The sequence below is a fragment of the Bos javanicus genome, chromosome 10 (genome assembly GCF_032452875.1).
Source record: "Bos javanicus breed banteng chromosome 10, ARS-OSU_banteng_1.0, whole genome shotgun sequence".
NCBI classification, from domain to species: domain Eukaryota; kingdom Metazoa; phylum Chordata; class Mammalia; order Artiodactyla; family Bovidae; genus Bos; species Bos javanicus.
In genome coordinates this window covers 80,419,665-80,433,684 of record NC_083877.1, presented here as the reverse complement: position 1 = coordinate 80,433,684, position 14,020 = coordinate 80,419,665, and the positions used below count along the sequence as shown (strand labels likewise).

Genomic DNA, 14,020 nt, shown 5'->3' with positions numbered 1-14,020 from the left:
CAACGTTGTTCATATTATAGAAGGAAAACTGCTGGCTTTCTTGTCCTTCATTAATTCTTGAGGATGTCTTTTCCATCTTATTTCATCTTTAAATCCATGTGCTTAGCATAGTATCTAGAATAGCTAGGTTTTCAATAAATGGTTATTCAGTAAAGGCATGCATATATGAGTTATATATATATGAGTTACTGAACTACAGGGAAGGATCTGAGGTGAATTACTTAGATGAATCCTTCTGGCCTTGATGTATTGTCATCTGATGCTGTTCTTTTTGCTGTGTGGAATAATTCATCTCCACCACGTAGTCAGTGAAATCTTGTTGAACCAAGAAGCAGAAAACAACTTGTTGGCCCTATTTCTGCTTCTTATTTTTTGTATGGTCAGGGCCAGGCCATATAAACATTTAGGACCTAGGTCTCCTCCAGTTTGAGATGAAAATAATGTTACCTTCACTGTCCACCTTATAGGGTGATTGTAAGGGTTAATTGATACAATGTATATGTAAACATTTTGGAAATTAAATTTGATGAAAAACGTGTTGCTTCTTCAAGGGTATCTGTTGTGATCTGATTCTTTTAAGAATCACTGAAGAATCAGTGAATTCTTCATAGTTTGAACTTTTTATTTTGTGATCTTAGGTTTGATCATTTGTACTTTATCTGTTGTGAGTCACGTATTTTAGACAGGGATATCTTGGTATACTCTGAATAATCTTGGCTTCATTTATCCATGAATTACCCGTGTATGGAAGACTTTCCAGGAACCTTGCTAATGTTTCTGGATTCTACATAAAATACTTTGAATTTGTTTTTTATTCCAGTAATACACTTTGCCATTTATTTATAGGTACCTGGAAAGTGGGATGGTGTATCTGCAAAGAGAAACCAAACTAAGTATAGTTTCAGATCTAACTTGGTACTGTGTCCAGTGCTAACCAAGGTGGGGCATGTTTATTACTTAAAATCCTTTCAAAGGAGGGATATTATTTGCCTTCATTGAGAAGGATGGTGAGGGACACTGGTAGTTTTAGAGTCCTTTGCAAATTTTTAACTGTCTTTTAAAGAATTTAGAACAATGGCTTAATTTCAGATTTGCATCTGCACCAGAATCCTGTAGGGCAGCATATTATCTGAAATTTCAGTTAAGCTCTTTAAATTCTGCTCTCTCATACTTCCCTCAAAGCTATCTTCTATGGTCCCTTAATTAAAGAAGGAGTATGTTTGAGATGACATTTTAGAATAAGGTATTTTCTTCTGGTTACAGAAGTGTATGTTCATTGTAGGAAAACTTAGAAAATAAAGTGAAAGGTATAAAAATAAATTAACTAAATGCTATAGTTTGATTGACATATCTTCTTATTGTTCTCAGTATATCCATCAAACTAAATGTTTATCACTATCTAATTTTAGATATGATTGGGTAGGGCATGTGTTCAAAGCCTATAGAATTCACTGTCTACTTTCTGAAAAGGGGTAAATGAATTTTCTTTTTTTTTTTAGTTTGTAATTGACTTCCTAAAGTTTGACTATTAATTTTCCTTTTGAACTTTTATCCTACAAATACCAGAAACTTGCTTTAAAGTACAAGATATAATTAAGATACGTGTTTACCTGTTAAACTATTCCTTCTTGTTGACTACTTATTAGCAGGTACATAAATTTGACTCATTTAAAGGATGTGTGGTGGTGTCAGTGCAGAGAATACCTGAGTGGTCACTGGCAAATTATTTTACGTTCTGGTCCACAGTTCTTTGCTGTAATAGAAAACTTTGACTTAGATGTTCTCCAAGCCTCCTGCTGTTTCTTTGATTTTTCTCCTGTTCTGTTGCTTCCCTCTCAAGATTAGGTTTTGTGAGCAGACAAATGTCAGGAGCCAGGTAAAACCTTTGTGGAGCCTTTTTTTTAAATGTTGTAAAGTCAGAGTATTTCAGATTGCTGCTCATGATCCATTAGATCATGCAGCATCTATTTATTGAATGCTGGTACATGTCTGGCACTGTTTAAGCACTTGGAATGCATAGGAAGTGGTATACAAGGTGATAGTGTAGTGGGAAAGGACAAATAAGAAACAAAATAAATGGTATGTAAGATGGTGATTCATTAGTAGAAACTAAACAGGCAAGTGAGACAGGGAGCATTGGGGAAGTTCCATTTTTGCATTGGGTATCAGAACAGACTAATTGAGGAGGATATTTGAGTAAAGAAGTAAATGAATGAACCATGTTCATATCTGGGGAGAAACATTCCCTCAGAATTTGCAAGTACAAAGACCCTGAAGCAGATGTTTGATGTGTTCTAAGGAGGCATCATGTGGTTGAAGTAGGGTAAGGGAAAAAGAGTGCCAGGAGGTAGAGTCAGACATGAGGGATTGGTGGGGAGAGGTGTCTAGGATCTCTGTTGGGATTATAAAGAGTTTGAGTTTTAACCTGGTTGAAATCCACTGGCAAATGAATGGTACAGTCTGACTCATGGTTCAGCATCCCTCTGGCTGTCATATTCAGAATGAACTGAAGCATGGGCCAAGAGTAGAGGCATGAAGACAAGATAGGAAACTCTTTCAGTAATCCATAGGGCCATGGAATTGATTTAGGTGGTCACAAGTATTTATTAAATACAAAATGGAAAATCAGTGCACTGCTCACATTAGATGGCAAGTTGTTTAATGAATTTATACTAAATAAACGTGGGTGTACTGGAATACAGTATAAAATAAGCTTATTATAAAGGGTTACTATAAAAACGTTTGGAAACCATTATCTTAAGGCATTTATATTTTTGCCAACTAGAACTGACTTTGGTTTTTGGACACTCTCAGTAAGCGGCTCCTATATGAAACAGGCTGTCTTCCTATAATCACGTCTCATCAGTCAGCACTTTGGCCTTCCCATTGCATTCCTCTCTTCCTCTTTTCCACTGTTTGCATAAGTGTTCTCGTAGAAGGGATCAAATTGTGATTTTTATTTTCAAACCCTCTTCTGCTTAGCATTTTTTCTAGGCTTTGCCTCTTTCCCCTTTAACAGCCCTCTGGCTTTGTGGCCTAGTTCTCTGACAGTCAACACACCCACCTAGTTTCTTCTTCTGCCATCAGGGACTGCCTGTTTACCTGCCTGTATTCCCACCCACTCCTTCTGCACCCTTACGTTGCTGTAGCAACTGCCATCTCAGTCTCCCGCCTTCCTCTGACTTTTTTCTTCCTCCTACCAACCTGTATTCATTAAACTCTCCCTCCAGCTTTCTACACTGTGAGGTCAGGGCTGATGCTTTGTAACATCTGTCAGAAGGTAGAGCCATTAATATCTTAGGATGAAGATTAAATGACTGCTTATAAAACCCTTCTCTGTTTTCCACAGCTTGCAGTAAAGCGGGATTTTTTGAATAAGCAAATCATCTGATGAACTGATATGACTGAATGCTGAGTCCCTAATTCTACAGAAAAATCACAAGTGTCCTAGGACAAATCTGTTCTGGCACTGCCTTTTAATTCGTTTTGAGATCTTGTATAGCGTTGAGATCTTGGTTGGTTATATGTGGCTTTTGGGATCCCCTGAGCCAAAGACAAAAACATGGGCTGTAGATCACTTCAGCTCTGGGTGTGATGCCCCTGTTCTGGAAGGTGGTGATTAGAGGCTCTGCAGTACCTGAAAGCCCAGGTTCTTCCCCTTCCAACTTGCATAAAAGAAATGGTTAAGGAAGATGTGCTAGGGATTTCCCTGACAGTCCAGTGGTTGGGACTCAGTACTTTTACTACTGTGGCCCCAGATTCAGTCCTTGGTTGGGGAAGTTAGATCCTGCAGGCACGTGTGCAGCACAATCATTTTTAAAAATAAATAAATAAAAAAAAATAAAAATACAAATAAAAATAAATAAAAATAAATAAATAGAAATTTAAAAAGGAAGATGTGAGGGGTGTGTGTATATATTATGTATATGTATATATAATGTGTATATATAGTGGGATACTATATAGCCACGAAAAGGAATGAAATAGTGCCATTTGGAGCAATATGGACAGACCCAGAGATTATCATACTAAGTAAATCAGAAAGACAAGTACCGTATGATATGACTTACATGTGGAATCTTACAAAACAGACTCACAGACATAGAAAACAGACTTAGATGCCAAAGGGGAAAGGGAGTAGGGGAGGGATAAATTAGGAGTCTGGGATTAGCAGATACAAACTGCTCTATATAAAATGGATAAACAGCAAGGTCCTGCTGCTGAGCACAGGGAACTATATCCAGTATCCTATAATAAATTATGATGGAAAAGAATATACACACACACACACATATATGTAACTGAATCACTTTGCTGTACACCAGAAACTAACACAATGTTGTAAATCAACTAGACTTCAATTTAAAAAAAGAAAGAAGGCTCCCCTGGTGACTCAGTGGTGGAAGGTCCACCTGCCATTGCAAGAGGCACCGGTTTATCTCTGATCTGGGAACATCCCAAGTGCTGTGGAGCAACTAAGCCTGTGCACCACAACTGCTGAGCCTGCCGTAGAGCCCAGGAGCTGCGGCTGTTGAGCTCACATGCCCTAGAGCCTGTGTTCCGCAACGAGAAGCCCATGCACTGCGACTAGGGGGTGGGCCCCGTTTACCACAACTAAAGAAAAGCCCACACAGCAATGAAGACCCAACACAGCCAAAAATAAATAAATAAAATTATTTTTTAAAGTGTATTTTTTTAAAAAAAGAAAGAAAAAGTTTATGGGATTACCAAGATCTTGAATATACTTGAACGGAACTGATACAGGCTGTAACTTTTTGAACTTGTTCACTTTTTACTTAATTCCATTAACAAATCCTCTAGGATTTGTCATGTTCTCTGTGTTGTGTTATAGGAAGTACAAAATGCCACCTGTATTCCTTATAGGTCATCCTGTCCTAAAGCAGAAACAGAAGGGGAGAGATTTTTTCCTACCTATGAGACGTTGAATTTTCCTCTCTGGTTGACTGGCACCAGCTCTGATGTCTGTGATTTGGAATAGCAGTGCCTTGACTCCAGCCGTTTCACAGGTGTTAGGAAACTTTCACATAGTAACTCCGAGGAAATGCATGCCAGTGGGCTTTAGAAAATCTTGTTGGCACTATTTGATGAATTACTTAGTCATAAATTTATGGAAGTCTAGCTTCATGCAGCCAGATCTTGGAATGTTTACGAGTGCTTTATCTTGTGCTAAATGTGATACTCCCAGTCACTTTTTCTGGAAACAGCCTTGGTTTATTTCTCTTCTGTTCCAAGACTTTAACCTTGGCCAAAGACTTTTTGTAAATGTTCTTTTTATCCTGCCAAAGCAATAAAGAAATCCAATTGACTATTTCTGAGGGGCCAAAACACCAAAAAAGCAAAAAAAAGAAAACAGAGGAGCACACTAATGAGGAATATTTTCCTGATGTTCTGAGGTTCTCTTGCTTTTTGTCCTGGGCCTTTTACATGCTAACCCTTGGATCACCTCCTGTCCCATTCTTGTTGCATTTTGTTATAAATTCTTGGTTGAAGATAGGTCGAAAGTGAAAGTGTTGGTCACTCAGTCATGTCTCACTCTTTGCAACCCCATGGACTGTAGCCTCCCAGGCTCCTCTGTCCATGGAATTCTCCAGGCAAGAATACTGAAGTGGGTTGCCATTCCCTTTTCCAGGGGATCGTCCCAACCTAGGGATCAAACCCAGGTCGCCTGCATTGTAGGCAGATTCTTCATTCTCTGAGACACCACCAAACAAACCCCTTCATTCACACCAATGTGTGAAGATAAGCCAGGAATTGATTTTTGCTTTCCTTTTTCTTATAGGATATTTTGATTTGAACTCATTTCAACTTGTTGCTACTCCCTTCAAGATAGCACTCATCTCATTTGGGTGTGTAATGGTAGCCACTTCTCTGGAGGAGTGGAGACACTGTCAAATTTGAGGCATTCTTTTATATAGGTACCGTCAGTTCTCCAAAGGGTAAACAAGAAACTTCTCCTTCAGGGAATGTGTTGAGGGCAGGAAAAAAGCATTTCAGGCATTGTGGGTAGAGTGGAACTCTGATCTTAAAAGGAATTGGAGTCCTTTCTCCTGTTAGGCATTGGGCTGTAAAAAAAAGTGCCATATTGGGTAGTTGGCTTTTCATTTAGCTTCTAGTAATCTGCTTTCTCTCCACCTTATTTTCACACTCACCCTAAATTCTAAAATGGAACCATGTTTTTCAAAGAGTGGTTTGGAAGTCACATGCATCATAATTAATTAAGGTTGCTCGTTAAATTCAAATTCCTGGGCCCACTTCTCAGATTGAATTAGACTATCTGCATATGGATCCTGAGAATCTACATTTGAGAAAAAGTACCAGATGATTTATCATGCATCTTACACTTGGAATCATAAACAACAGGATCTTTGACATTGTATCTTGACTTTGAGAGGAAACTACTGCTAAGCCTTTTCTTCTGATGAACTAGATCATTCTTATCATTCTCAATAGGGAGGAGCCAGCAGCAGAACCCCTGCTGAGAAATTATAGTTAATGTAGCTCACTTTCTGAATTTCAAGTGTCAGTCTATCCCTCTGAAAGGATTCTTGCCCCCAAACATAAAGTATTTAGTTTTAATAACTGCTGCTACAGTTTTGTTTGTTGTTGTTTTTGTAGCTGTCCTCTTAAACATTTAGGAGCAAGATTCCTATGTACCTACCGTCTCTGTGTGAGAGATAGGAGTCCCCTGCCCAGAAGCTAAGGGAAAAGTTAGTGACTCTTGTGGAACCCACAAACAGACAGACCCCTGCAGAGTGGTGGACATAGGAACTTGGGTGGGAATGGGATGGGCCTAGATATCTGCCTGTCCTGCAGGTCTGACTGGAATCTGCAGAGGAAGTTGCTATTAACGGATGCAAAGGGCTTTTGCCAGTGGCCCCAGCTTTCCCGTCAGGGCTGCCTCAGCTGATGCAAACCCCTGCTGCTGTGGCTGGTGGGGTTGGCCAAGTTTCTTTTTGTTGAGTCTTGTTTCCACCCCCAACAGATGCCGGTTTATTTGCACACTCTAGGCTGATCTCGAGTTTGAAAGGCTCTCATTGTTTTGGAGCTTAGTGTTTAGGAAACACCGCATGCCTGTGGCAGCTAGGACACCCTGTAAAGGAAATACCTGGACTCAGTAGCCCTGTCATTCATTCCCTGTATGTGTGTGCGTGTGGCCAGTGTTGGACGTTTTAAGAACGTCAGTCTGTAGGAAGTATTTCTTGGGGCCTACAGCAGGACTAGGCTTCTTCTCCGTGATGTTTGGAGTTCCAGGGACCATTTTTTCTAAGCCACTTCTCTCTTTCCTTCCATTTCATACTTAACAGGATTAAAGTCTGCTTGCCCAAGCCTTGTTTTCACACATAACTGAGGTACTAGAGTTCTTCCCTAGGCAGGTGAAAAGACTGCCTTGGGGGACAAAGGACTGACTGGCTAGCGGTGGTGCAGAATGTTTTTATGACCAGGACAGGTTGGCAAATTCCTTTGGACTATGGTCCAGGGACTCCTTTCTTTCCTTTTTTTTTTTTTTTTTTTAATAGTAATCTCTGTAATTTGTATAGCACTTAGTCAGTTACAAAGTTTTATATCACATACCATTTTATTATATCTGTATAATGAAATAAATTTAATTGTATATAAATAATGTATTAAAGAGTCTTCAAAACCAAAGTTAATATCAGAGAGTTTCAGAGAAAAGGTGACTACTTGGATTTATGTTTAATAAAACAGCATGTTGAAAAAACTAAAATTGTGAATAAAATTATGTCAAATGGTCAAACATGCTAATACTAATAAATTTCAAATAAATCTTCCAGGCTCTAGTTTAGATGTCTCAAGGCCCTTTCCAGTGCTGATTCCCTAAATGTGTAAACTTTTTTTCTTAAACTACTAGACTGTGTTTGCAAGATCACAATGTCTTTTGAAACAGAGTGAGTTAATAGCACTAATGTGGCCCTCATTTCTGTAGCATTTCCAATGCACATGATCAGTGTACGTAATCTCACTTTCTTACCAGTAATTTGGTTATGCATGGACAATGAATAGTCATGTCTGTATAATGAAACAGTGTCCAGGTAGTCAAGGAGACTGACTACTAGAAAGATAAGTTACCTAGTACTGTTTAATTGTTAACGTTCATGGTCATCCTAGTTAACTGTAAAATTGAAAGTATCTTTTCAATCATCATAATAAATAATTTTGACCCATACCATCTGACTTTTTAAAAATGTTATGAACATTATGAAGCTACAGAAGAATAATGGGTGAATCAGAATATACCAGTCTCTAGTAGAAGCTGGATAAATGGAATTATATATATTAGTCAAAGTATATTTTAAAGCTAAATATAAACTCATTGGGAATTGTAAAGGGAAGCAAGTCATCCTGCTTTTCTAATTGTTGTAACTGCTGGCTCTGTATTTAATTTTAAATTTTTCTTTAATATTTATTCTTGAGTTATGCCATATGGAATATAAAAATTCTCTGAACAGATTGAAAATTAAAAAATAAGTGCATAAGCAATAAAGTCATTATTATTTTTAAAAATCCAGAATAAACTAGAGTATCGTGTTTTTCTGGCTGATGGTTTCTGTGTCTCTAATTCAAAAGACAGATATATTTCTTAAATACCATCCATGATGGTCAGTTAGGGTGGACACCACTGACTTCCCAGGGTCTTGACAAGGAACTGTTTGCTTCTGTAGCTCAGGTAAATAAAAGAACTAATCATTTTAATATGTCTTTTCATTCCTATAAACTTAGTGGTAATTCAACTTTTGGAGATTGAAGAAAGGAACCGCCAAGTTAAATAACTTGCTTTAATGTAATCAAGGAGTCATCTCTGTCCTTTTTATTACCTTCTAGCCCACTGCGTGGAAACATCTTTCTGCCAGAATTCAGATGTGCAAGCCTGACAGGAGGTCCTGGTTATGAAATGCAGTGTTTTTTTTGCAGATTCTCATCCTGCCTGCCTTATGCCTGATCCATGTGCTCTCTGCCTTCCAGTTCTCTCCTGCGGTATGGGGGCAACCTGTCCCTCCAAAGTGCCATGAGTGTGCGATTCAACAGCAATGGGACCCAGCTCCTGGCTCTGAGGCGTCGCCTGCCCCCTGTGCTCTATGACATCCACTCCCGCCTGCCTGTGTTCCAGTTTGACAATCAGGGTTATTTCAACTCTTGCACCATGAAAAGCTGCTGTTTTGCTGGAGATCGTGACCAGGTACGTGCCTTCTGCCTCCTGCATCCCACATTCAGGCTTTGCTCTCAGATTGTTCTTTCTGGACTGGTCTTTATTTCTCTTTAGCCATGTCAGGTAGAAACAGTTGAAGGGAAACAGTAAGTGTCTGGAGACATTCCAGCTTAATAGTGAGTTTCTTCATCAGAGTTGCCTTTGGATAATATGAGGTACACACCATAAACCACGATATAGTTCTGAGCAACCTACATCTGCCGAGTTTGTGAACAGATTTTTAAGATTCTAAGAATGTGTCATATCAGAAGAGAGGAGGAAGTCCATAGAAAATTAGCCTGCCAAAAAGGACACCTTTTTTTTTTTTTGGTATCAGTGAAACACTGTGGGTACCAGCTAAGAGACATACATCCTGAATGGCCCTTTTGGGTGGCATCTTTTTCTTGGATGAAATGGGCTGTGCAACTTTGAGAGGAAGCCAGATGCTGACTCTCTTCCTTTATATTGCCAGCACCACAACTGGGAAGGAGAACCAAAGCTGTGAAGTTTCCTGCCTTTTCACAGTCTTACTGGGAGTCGAAATACTGATGTTGCCTTAGAGCTGGCAGTTTAAAAACATACCAGTACCTTGTCAATCTTGGCCATAGAAGTGCTGAAGTGAGTGTCAGTGAATGGACCAGTTGGACTGGTCTAGTAACCAAGTTTTAGCAAAGACAAATATAAAGGAAGATTGATCAAATAATGTTTTTTTTTTCTTCTTCTTCTGAAACACAACAAATCTTATTGCTGTTGCACATCTAGATTGGAAAAAGAAACTTTAGTTTCTTGCTAATTCTTTGTGTTCTCTTGGATCCATCAGCTATGTCAGATTTTTACATGTAATTCTCACATGCTCTATGCCACTGCTTTAAAGTTGTTTGTGGGCAAGGGGCATAAAAGAAATAGTTATTTGAGAACTTGTGACGATCCTATTTTTTTGAAAGCAGTAGCTAGGATTTTTCTCCCTAGCTGAGGTTGCTGGAGGCTCTCCAACATCATAGCTTAAGGATTAGCATATGTAGTAGGAACACAATAAAGCTTTTTAATTAGAGTTGCTTGTTAAAGAAGCTGAGAATATCTTCTAAGTTGCGCAGACTAGGGATTTCCCCTTTTGCAAATAGAGAATATATGTCTAAATTCAGAATTTATATTCGAGTCAGGGCCTACTTAGCTGCGATCCTCACTTAAAACCACTAGGTGGCCTCAGTTATATAAGTGATAAATTTCCCTTGAGAGACCACAATTCTTTATAGACTTGGTTTTTATTAGGCAGTTTGTTTCTTGTGTGGAAAGAAGCAGTTTCTAGAGATGAACTGACTCTTGACAGAAGAGGTAGCTTTCTGCTCTGCAGATGGTTGATTTAGTTTCATTTAGCTGCGGAAATGACAACCAAGCGCCTCCTCCCTCTCTCTCTACCTTTCTTCCTTGCTTTTGTTGATTTTCCATCTTCCGTCAACCTCTTATGCATGTGAATTTTATTTCATTGAGCAATAAAGAGCAGGCAGTACTTCATGAAGTGGTTTATTAGGTTTTATTACCGGAGACACAGGGCCTGAGGAAAAGAAGAAAAGAGGTGAAGGGGAATGGATGCTGTGTTTTCTGTCGGTTCCTGTGTTAGCAGCCGGAACCTGTCTGCATGGAGTCCTTGAAAGTTGGAGAACAAAGGCTTCTAACCGAGATATAAGAGCACCTAGGCCATGATTTCTCCAGCTTGGCGCTGTCCACACTTTGGTCAGATAATTCTTCATTGTGAGGGGCTGTCCTGTGCGTTCTAGGATAGTTGGCAGTATTCCTGGCCTCTCCCCACTAGATGCCAGTGTCATCTCTCCCAGCTTTCCCAAAACAACCAAAAATGTCTCCAGACATTGCCGGTTTATCTCCTGGGTGGAGAATTGCCCCAGGTGAGAACTTTTGCCCTAAGTTACAGTTATGAGATACGTAGGGACAAGTGGGCTTCCCTGATAGCTTAGTTGGTAAAGAATCTGCCTGCAACACAGGAGACACCGGTTCAATTCCTGGGTCAAGTACATAGTCAGAAACCACATGAGTTATTTTGTAGTGATCCTGGTTATCTACATTGACAGGATGTGGTGCTTTTTGCCTTTCAGGTTATATATAATGATTAAAAACATGGGAAGGCTTTTGATTTTCTCTATTCAGATTTGACGGTTATGTACGTCTTATGAGAAGAGTCTGTGGGTAATGTATCCTTTCTGACAAACTAGACTGTTTTTTGGCTGGGCTAAGTGGTTTGCCATGGATAAAGGAGGGTGGGGAGTCACTGAGTCTTAACTTCAGATCCATTTCAGAGTTAAAGTCTGTTTATATTCCCCATAGAGATCATCAGAGTATATAACCTAGGGAATGAGATGTACAGAGATTTATGTGTGGCTGTTTTCTTCACCCCTTAGGGACTAAGAAATGTTAGCTAATTCACCATTATCTTGTCTCCAGTGCCTGGTGTACTGAGAGCACAATAAATATTTGTTGAAGTGAATCTTAAGTATTTTAGTCAGTATGTGGCTTTCTGGGCCTAAGGCTTGTCTAACTGTAAGTCAGGACTGATAATACCCGTTTTCGTGCTCAACTTCCAGGAGCTTTAGGAGGATGATTAAATAATGGATTTTCAGTGAAACTAATCAGCTGAGCTTATACTTCTAAGTGTTACACAGGAGGCCAAAATTATTGTCTCATTTCTGAAACATGTCTCTCAAAGGTGATTTATGGGCTCTGCCTTTACACACTTTGGGCTGAAGCAGCGACTGCCATAGTTACTGTATGATCTGTAAGACTGATTCTCTTTGACTAGTTCGAACAGGATCTTTTTAGCTGCTTTCAAATTCCAAAGCCTACTCTTTCCTTATATCAGGTCTTTACATTTGATCTTGTTCTTGTATACTTTGAGAACGCCCACAGCCTGAAGCTCTGTGCTCTGCAACTCTTCATTTAGTCATAGGCTGGGTAAGTAACCATCCCAGAGAGGAATCTGAGAATTTCCATAATAGGAATGAACATGGTCAGGAAAGGCAGTGAGTGACTTATCTATCTGAGACAGTCTTCTGGCTTTTCATTACAATGAGATTATGCAGTCCACCCAAATCAAAACATTATGCAAGAGAGTCTGTATTTCTTATTAGACTATCCTAAGTTCACTAGGTAATTCATTAGGCCCAGAATGAAACTAACATTTCAAGATCTTGGACTTGGAATAAAGTGTAAAACTGAATAGTGTTTTGTGTCTTCTGCATGCTCATTGCCACCATTGTGGATCAGTAATAATTATAGAGCTTTTAGAGATTTTGTTCAATCCCTAGGAGGGCCTTTTACAGATGAGAAAACAGGCTTAGAGAGTTAAGTTAAAACAAGTTAAGACATACAAGTTTGAGTAGGGCTAGACCCAGATTTTTGAGCTCTCAATAGAGGCTCCTTTTCGTTGTATAGAAGGTCACAATTTAATGCCAACAGAAGCAAGGCAAGCAGCAAAGATGAATGAGTTGGGCTAGAAGTAAGCAGTAGTGAGTGGTGGGGACTATAGCCACGACTTAGATTTACCCTACCTAAATCTAAGTGAATGCCATGTAAATGAAGCTTTGACTCAGCTTCAGCCTATTGTGGCCAAGAGGGCCTTTGGTTTTTTTCAAGAGAAACCAGAAATAAAGATTTGTTATGTGACATTTCTGTCCTTTATTGTGCCCATCTTTGCATGAAATGTTTCCCTTGGTATCTCTAATTTGCTTGAAGAGATCTTTAGTCTTTCCCATTCTGTTGTTTTCCTCTATTTCTTTGCATTGATCACTGAAAAAGGCTTTCTTATCTCTCCTTGCTATTCTTTGGAACTCTGCATTCAAATGGGTATATCTTTCCTTTTCTGTCTAGTCAAAGCTCTGGTTTTTCCAGTAGTCATGTATGGATGTGAGAGTTGGGCTATAAAGAAAGTTGAGTGCTGAAGAATTGATGCTTTTGAACTGTGGTGTTGGAGAAGACTCTTGAGAGTCCCTTGGACTCCAAGCAGATCCAACCAGTCCATCTTGAAGGAAATCAGTCCTGAATATTCACTGAAAGGACTGACGCTGAAGCTGAACTCCAATATTTTGACCACCTGATGTGAAGAACTGACTCATGGGAAAAGACCCTGATGCTGGGAAAGATTGAAGGCGGGAGGAGAAGGTGACAACAGAGGATGAGATGGTTGGATGGCATCACCGACTCAACGGACATGAGTTGGAGTAAACTTCTGGAGTTAGTGATAGATAGGGTGGTCTGGCGTGCTGCAATCCATGGGATCTCAGAGTCGGACACGACTGAGTGACTGAACTGACTGACTAACTGATAATGAAGTTTCTTGAATTTTAAGTATTGCAGCAAATTCATACTTCATTGTATGAATTAAATGAACAGGTGCATCTGTTCTGTTCTAGAGCCACAAGTTTCAAACCTCTGCTTCAGCAGGAAAACATCCATTTTTCCTGTTTCCTACTGAACCTGTCCTAACTTCATGCCCTTTCCCCCTTCCATCTTATAAAATAAGAAGACAGATATTTACTGAGCATCTACTGTGTGCCACATGCTGTGGTAGACACATTTACATGACTGCCAGTTTGTATCCTCTTTGGGACTTTGATTCAAAGCCTTGTATACACTCTGTCACCCCCACTTTTGGCTACAGATACACAGTTTATTTATTGATACATATAATAATAATAATAATAATAATATAGGGCTTCCCTGGTGGCTCAGATGGTAAAGAATCTGCCTGCAGTGCGGGAGACCTGGTTTCAGTCCCTGGGTTGGGAA

The 14,020-nt window shown here is 39.4% G+C and overlaps 1 protein-coding gene across 3 annotated transcripts in view; it reads left to right on the top strand.

Moving 5' to 3' along the window:
- DCAF5 (DDB1 and CUL4 associated factor 5) overlaps positions 1–14,020 on the top strand; it is a 93,455-nt gene that overhangs the window by 41,789 nt on the left and 37,646 nt on the right. For all 3 annotated transcript variants that reach the window (XM_061429232.1, XM_061429233.1, XM_061429231.1), the window contains exon 6: positions 9,004–9,217. In XM_061429232.1, the coding sequence (XP_061285216.1) occupies positions 9,004–9,217 (214 nt within the window). The remainder of the gene's footprint in view (positions 1–9,003; positions 9,218–14,020) is intronic.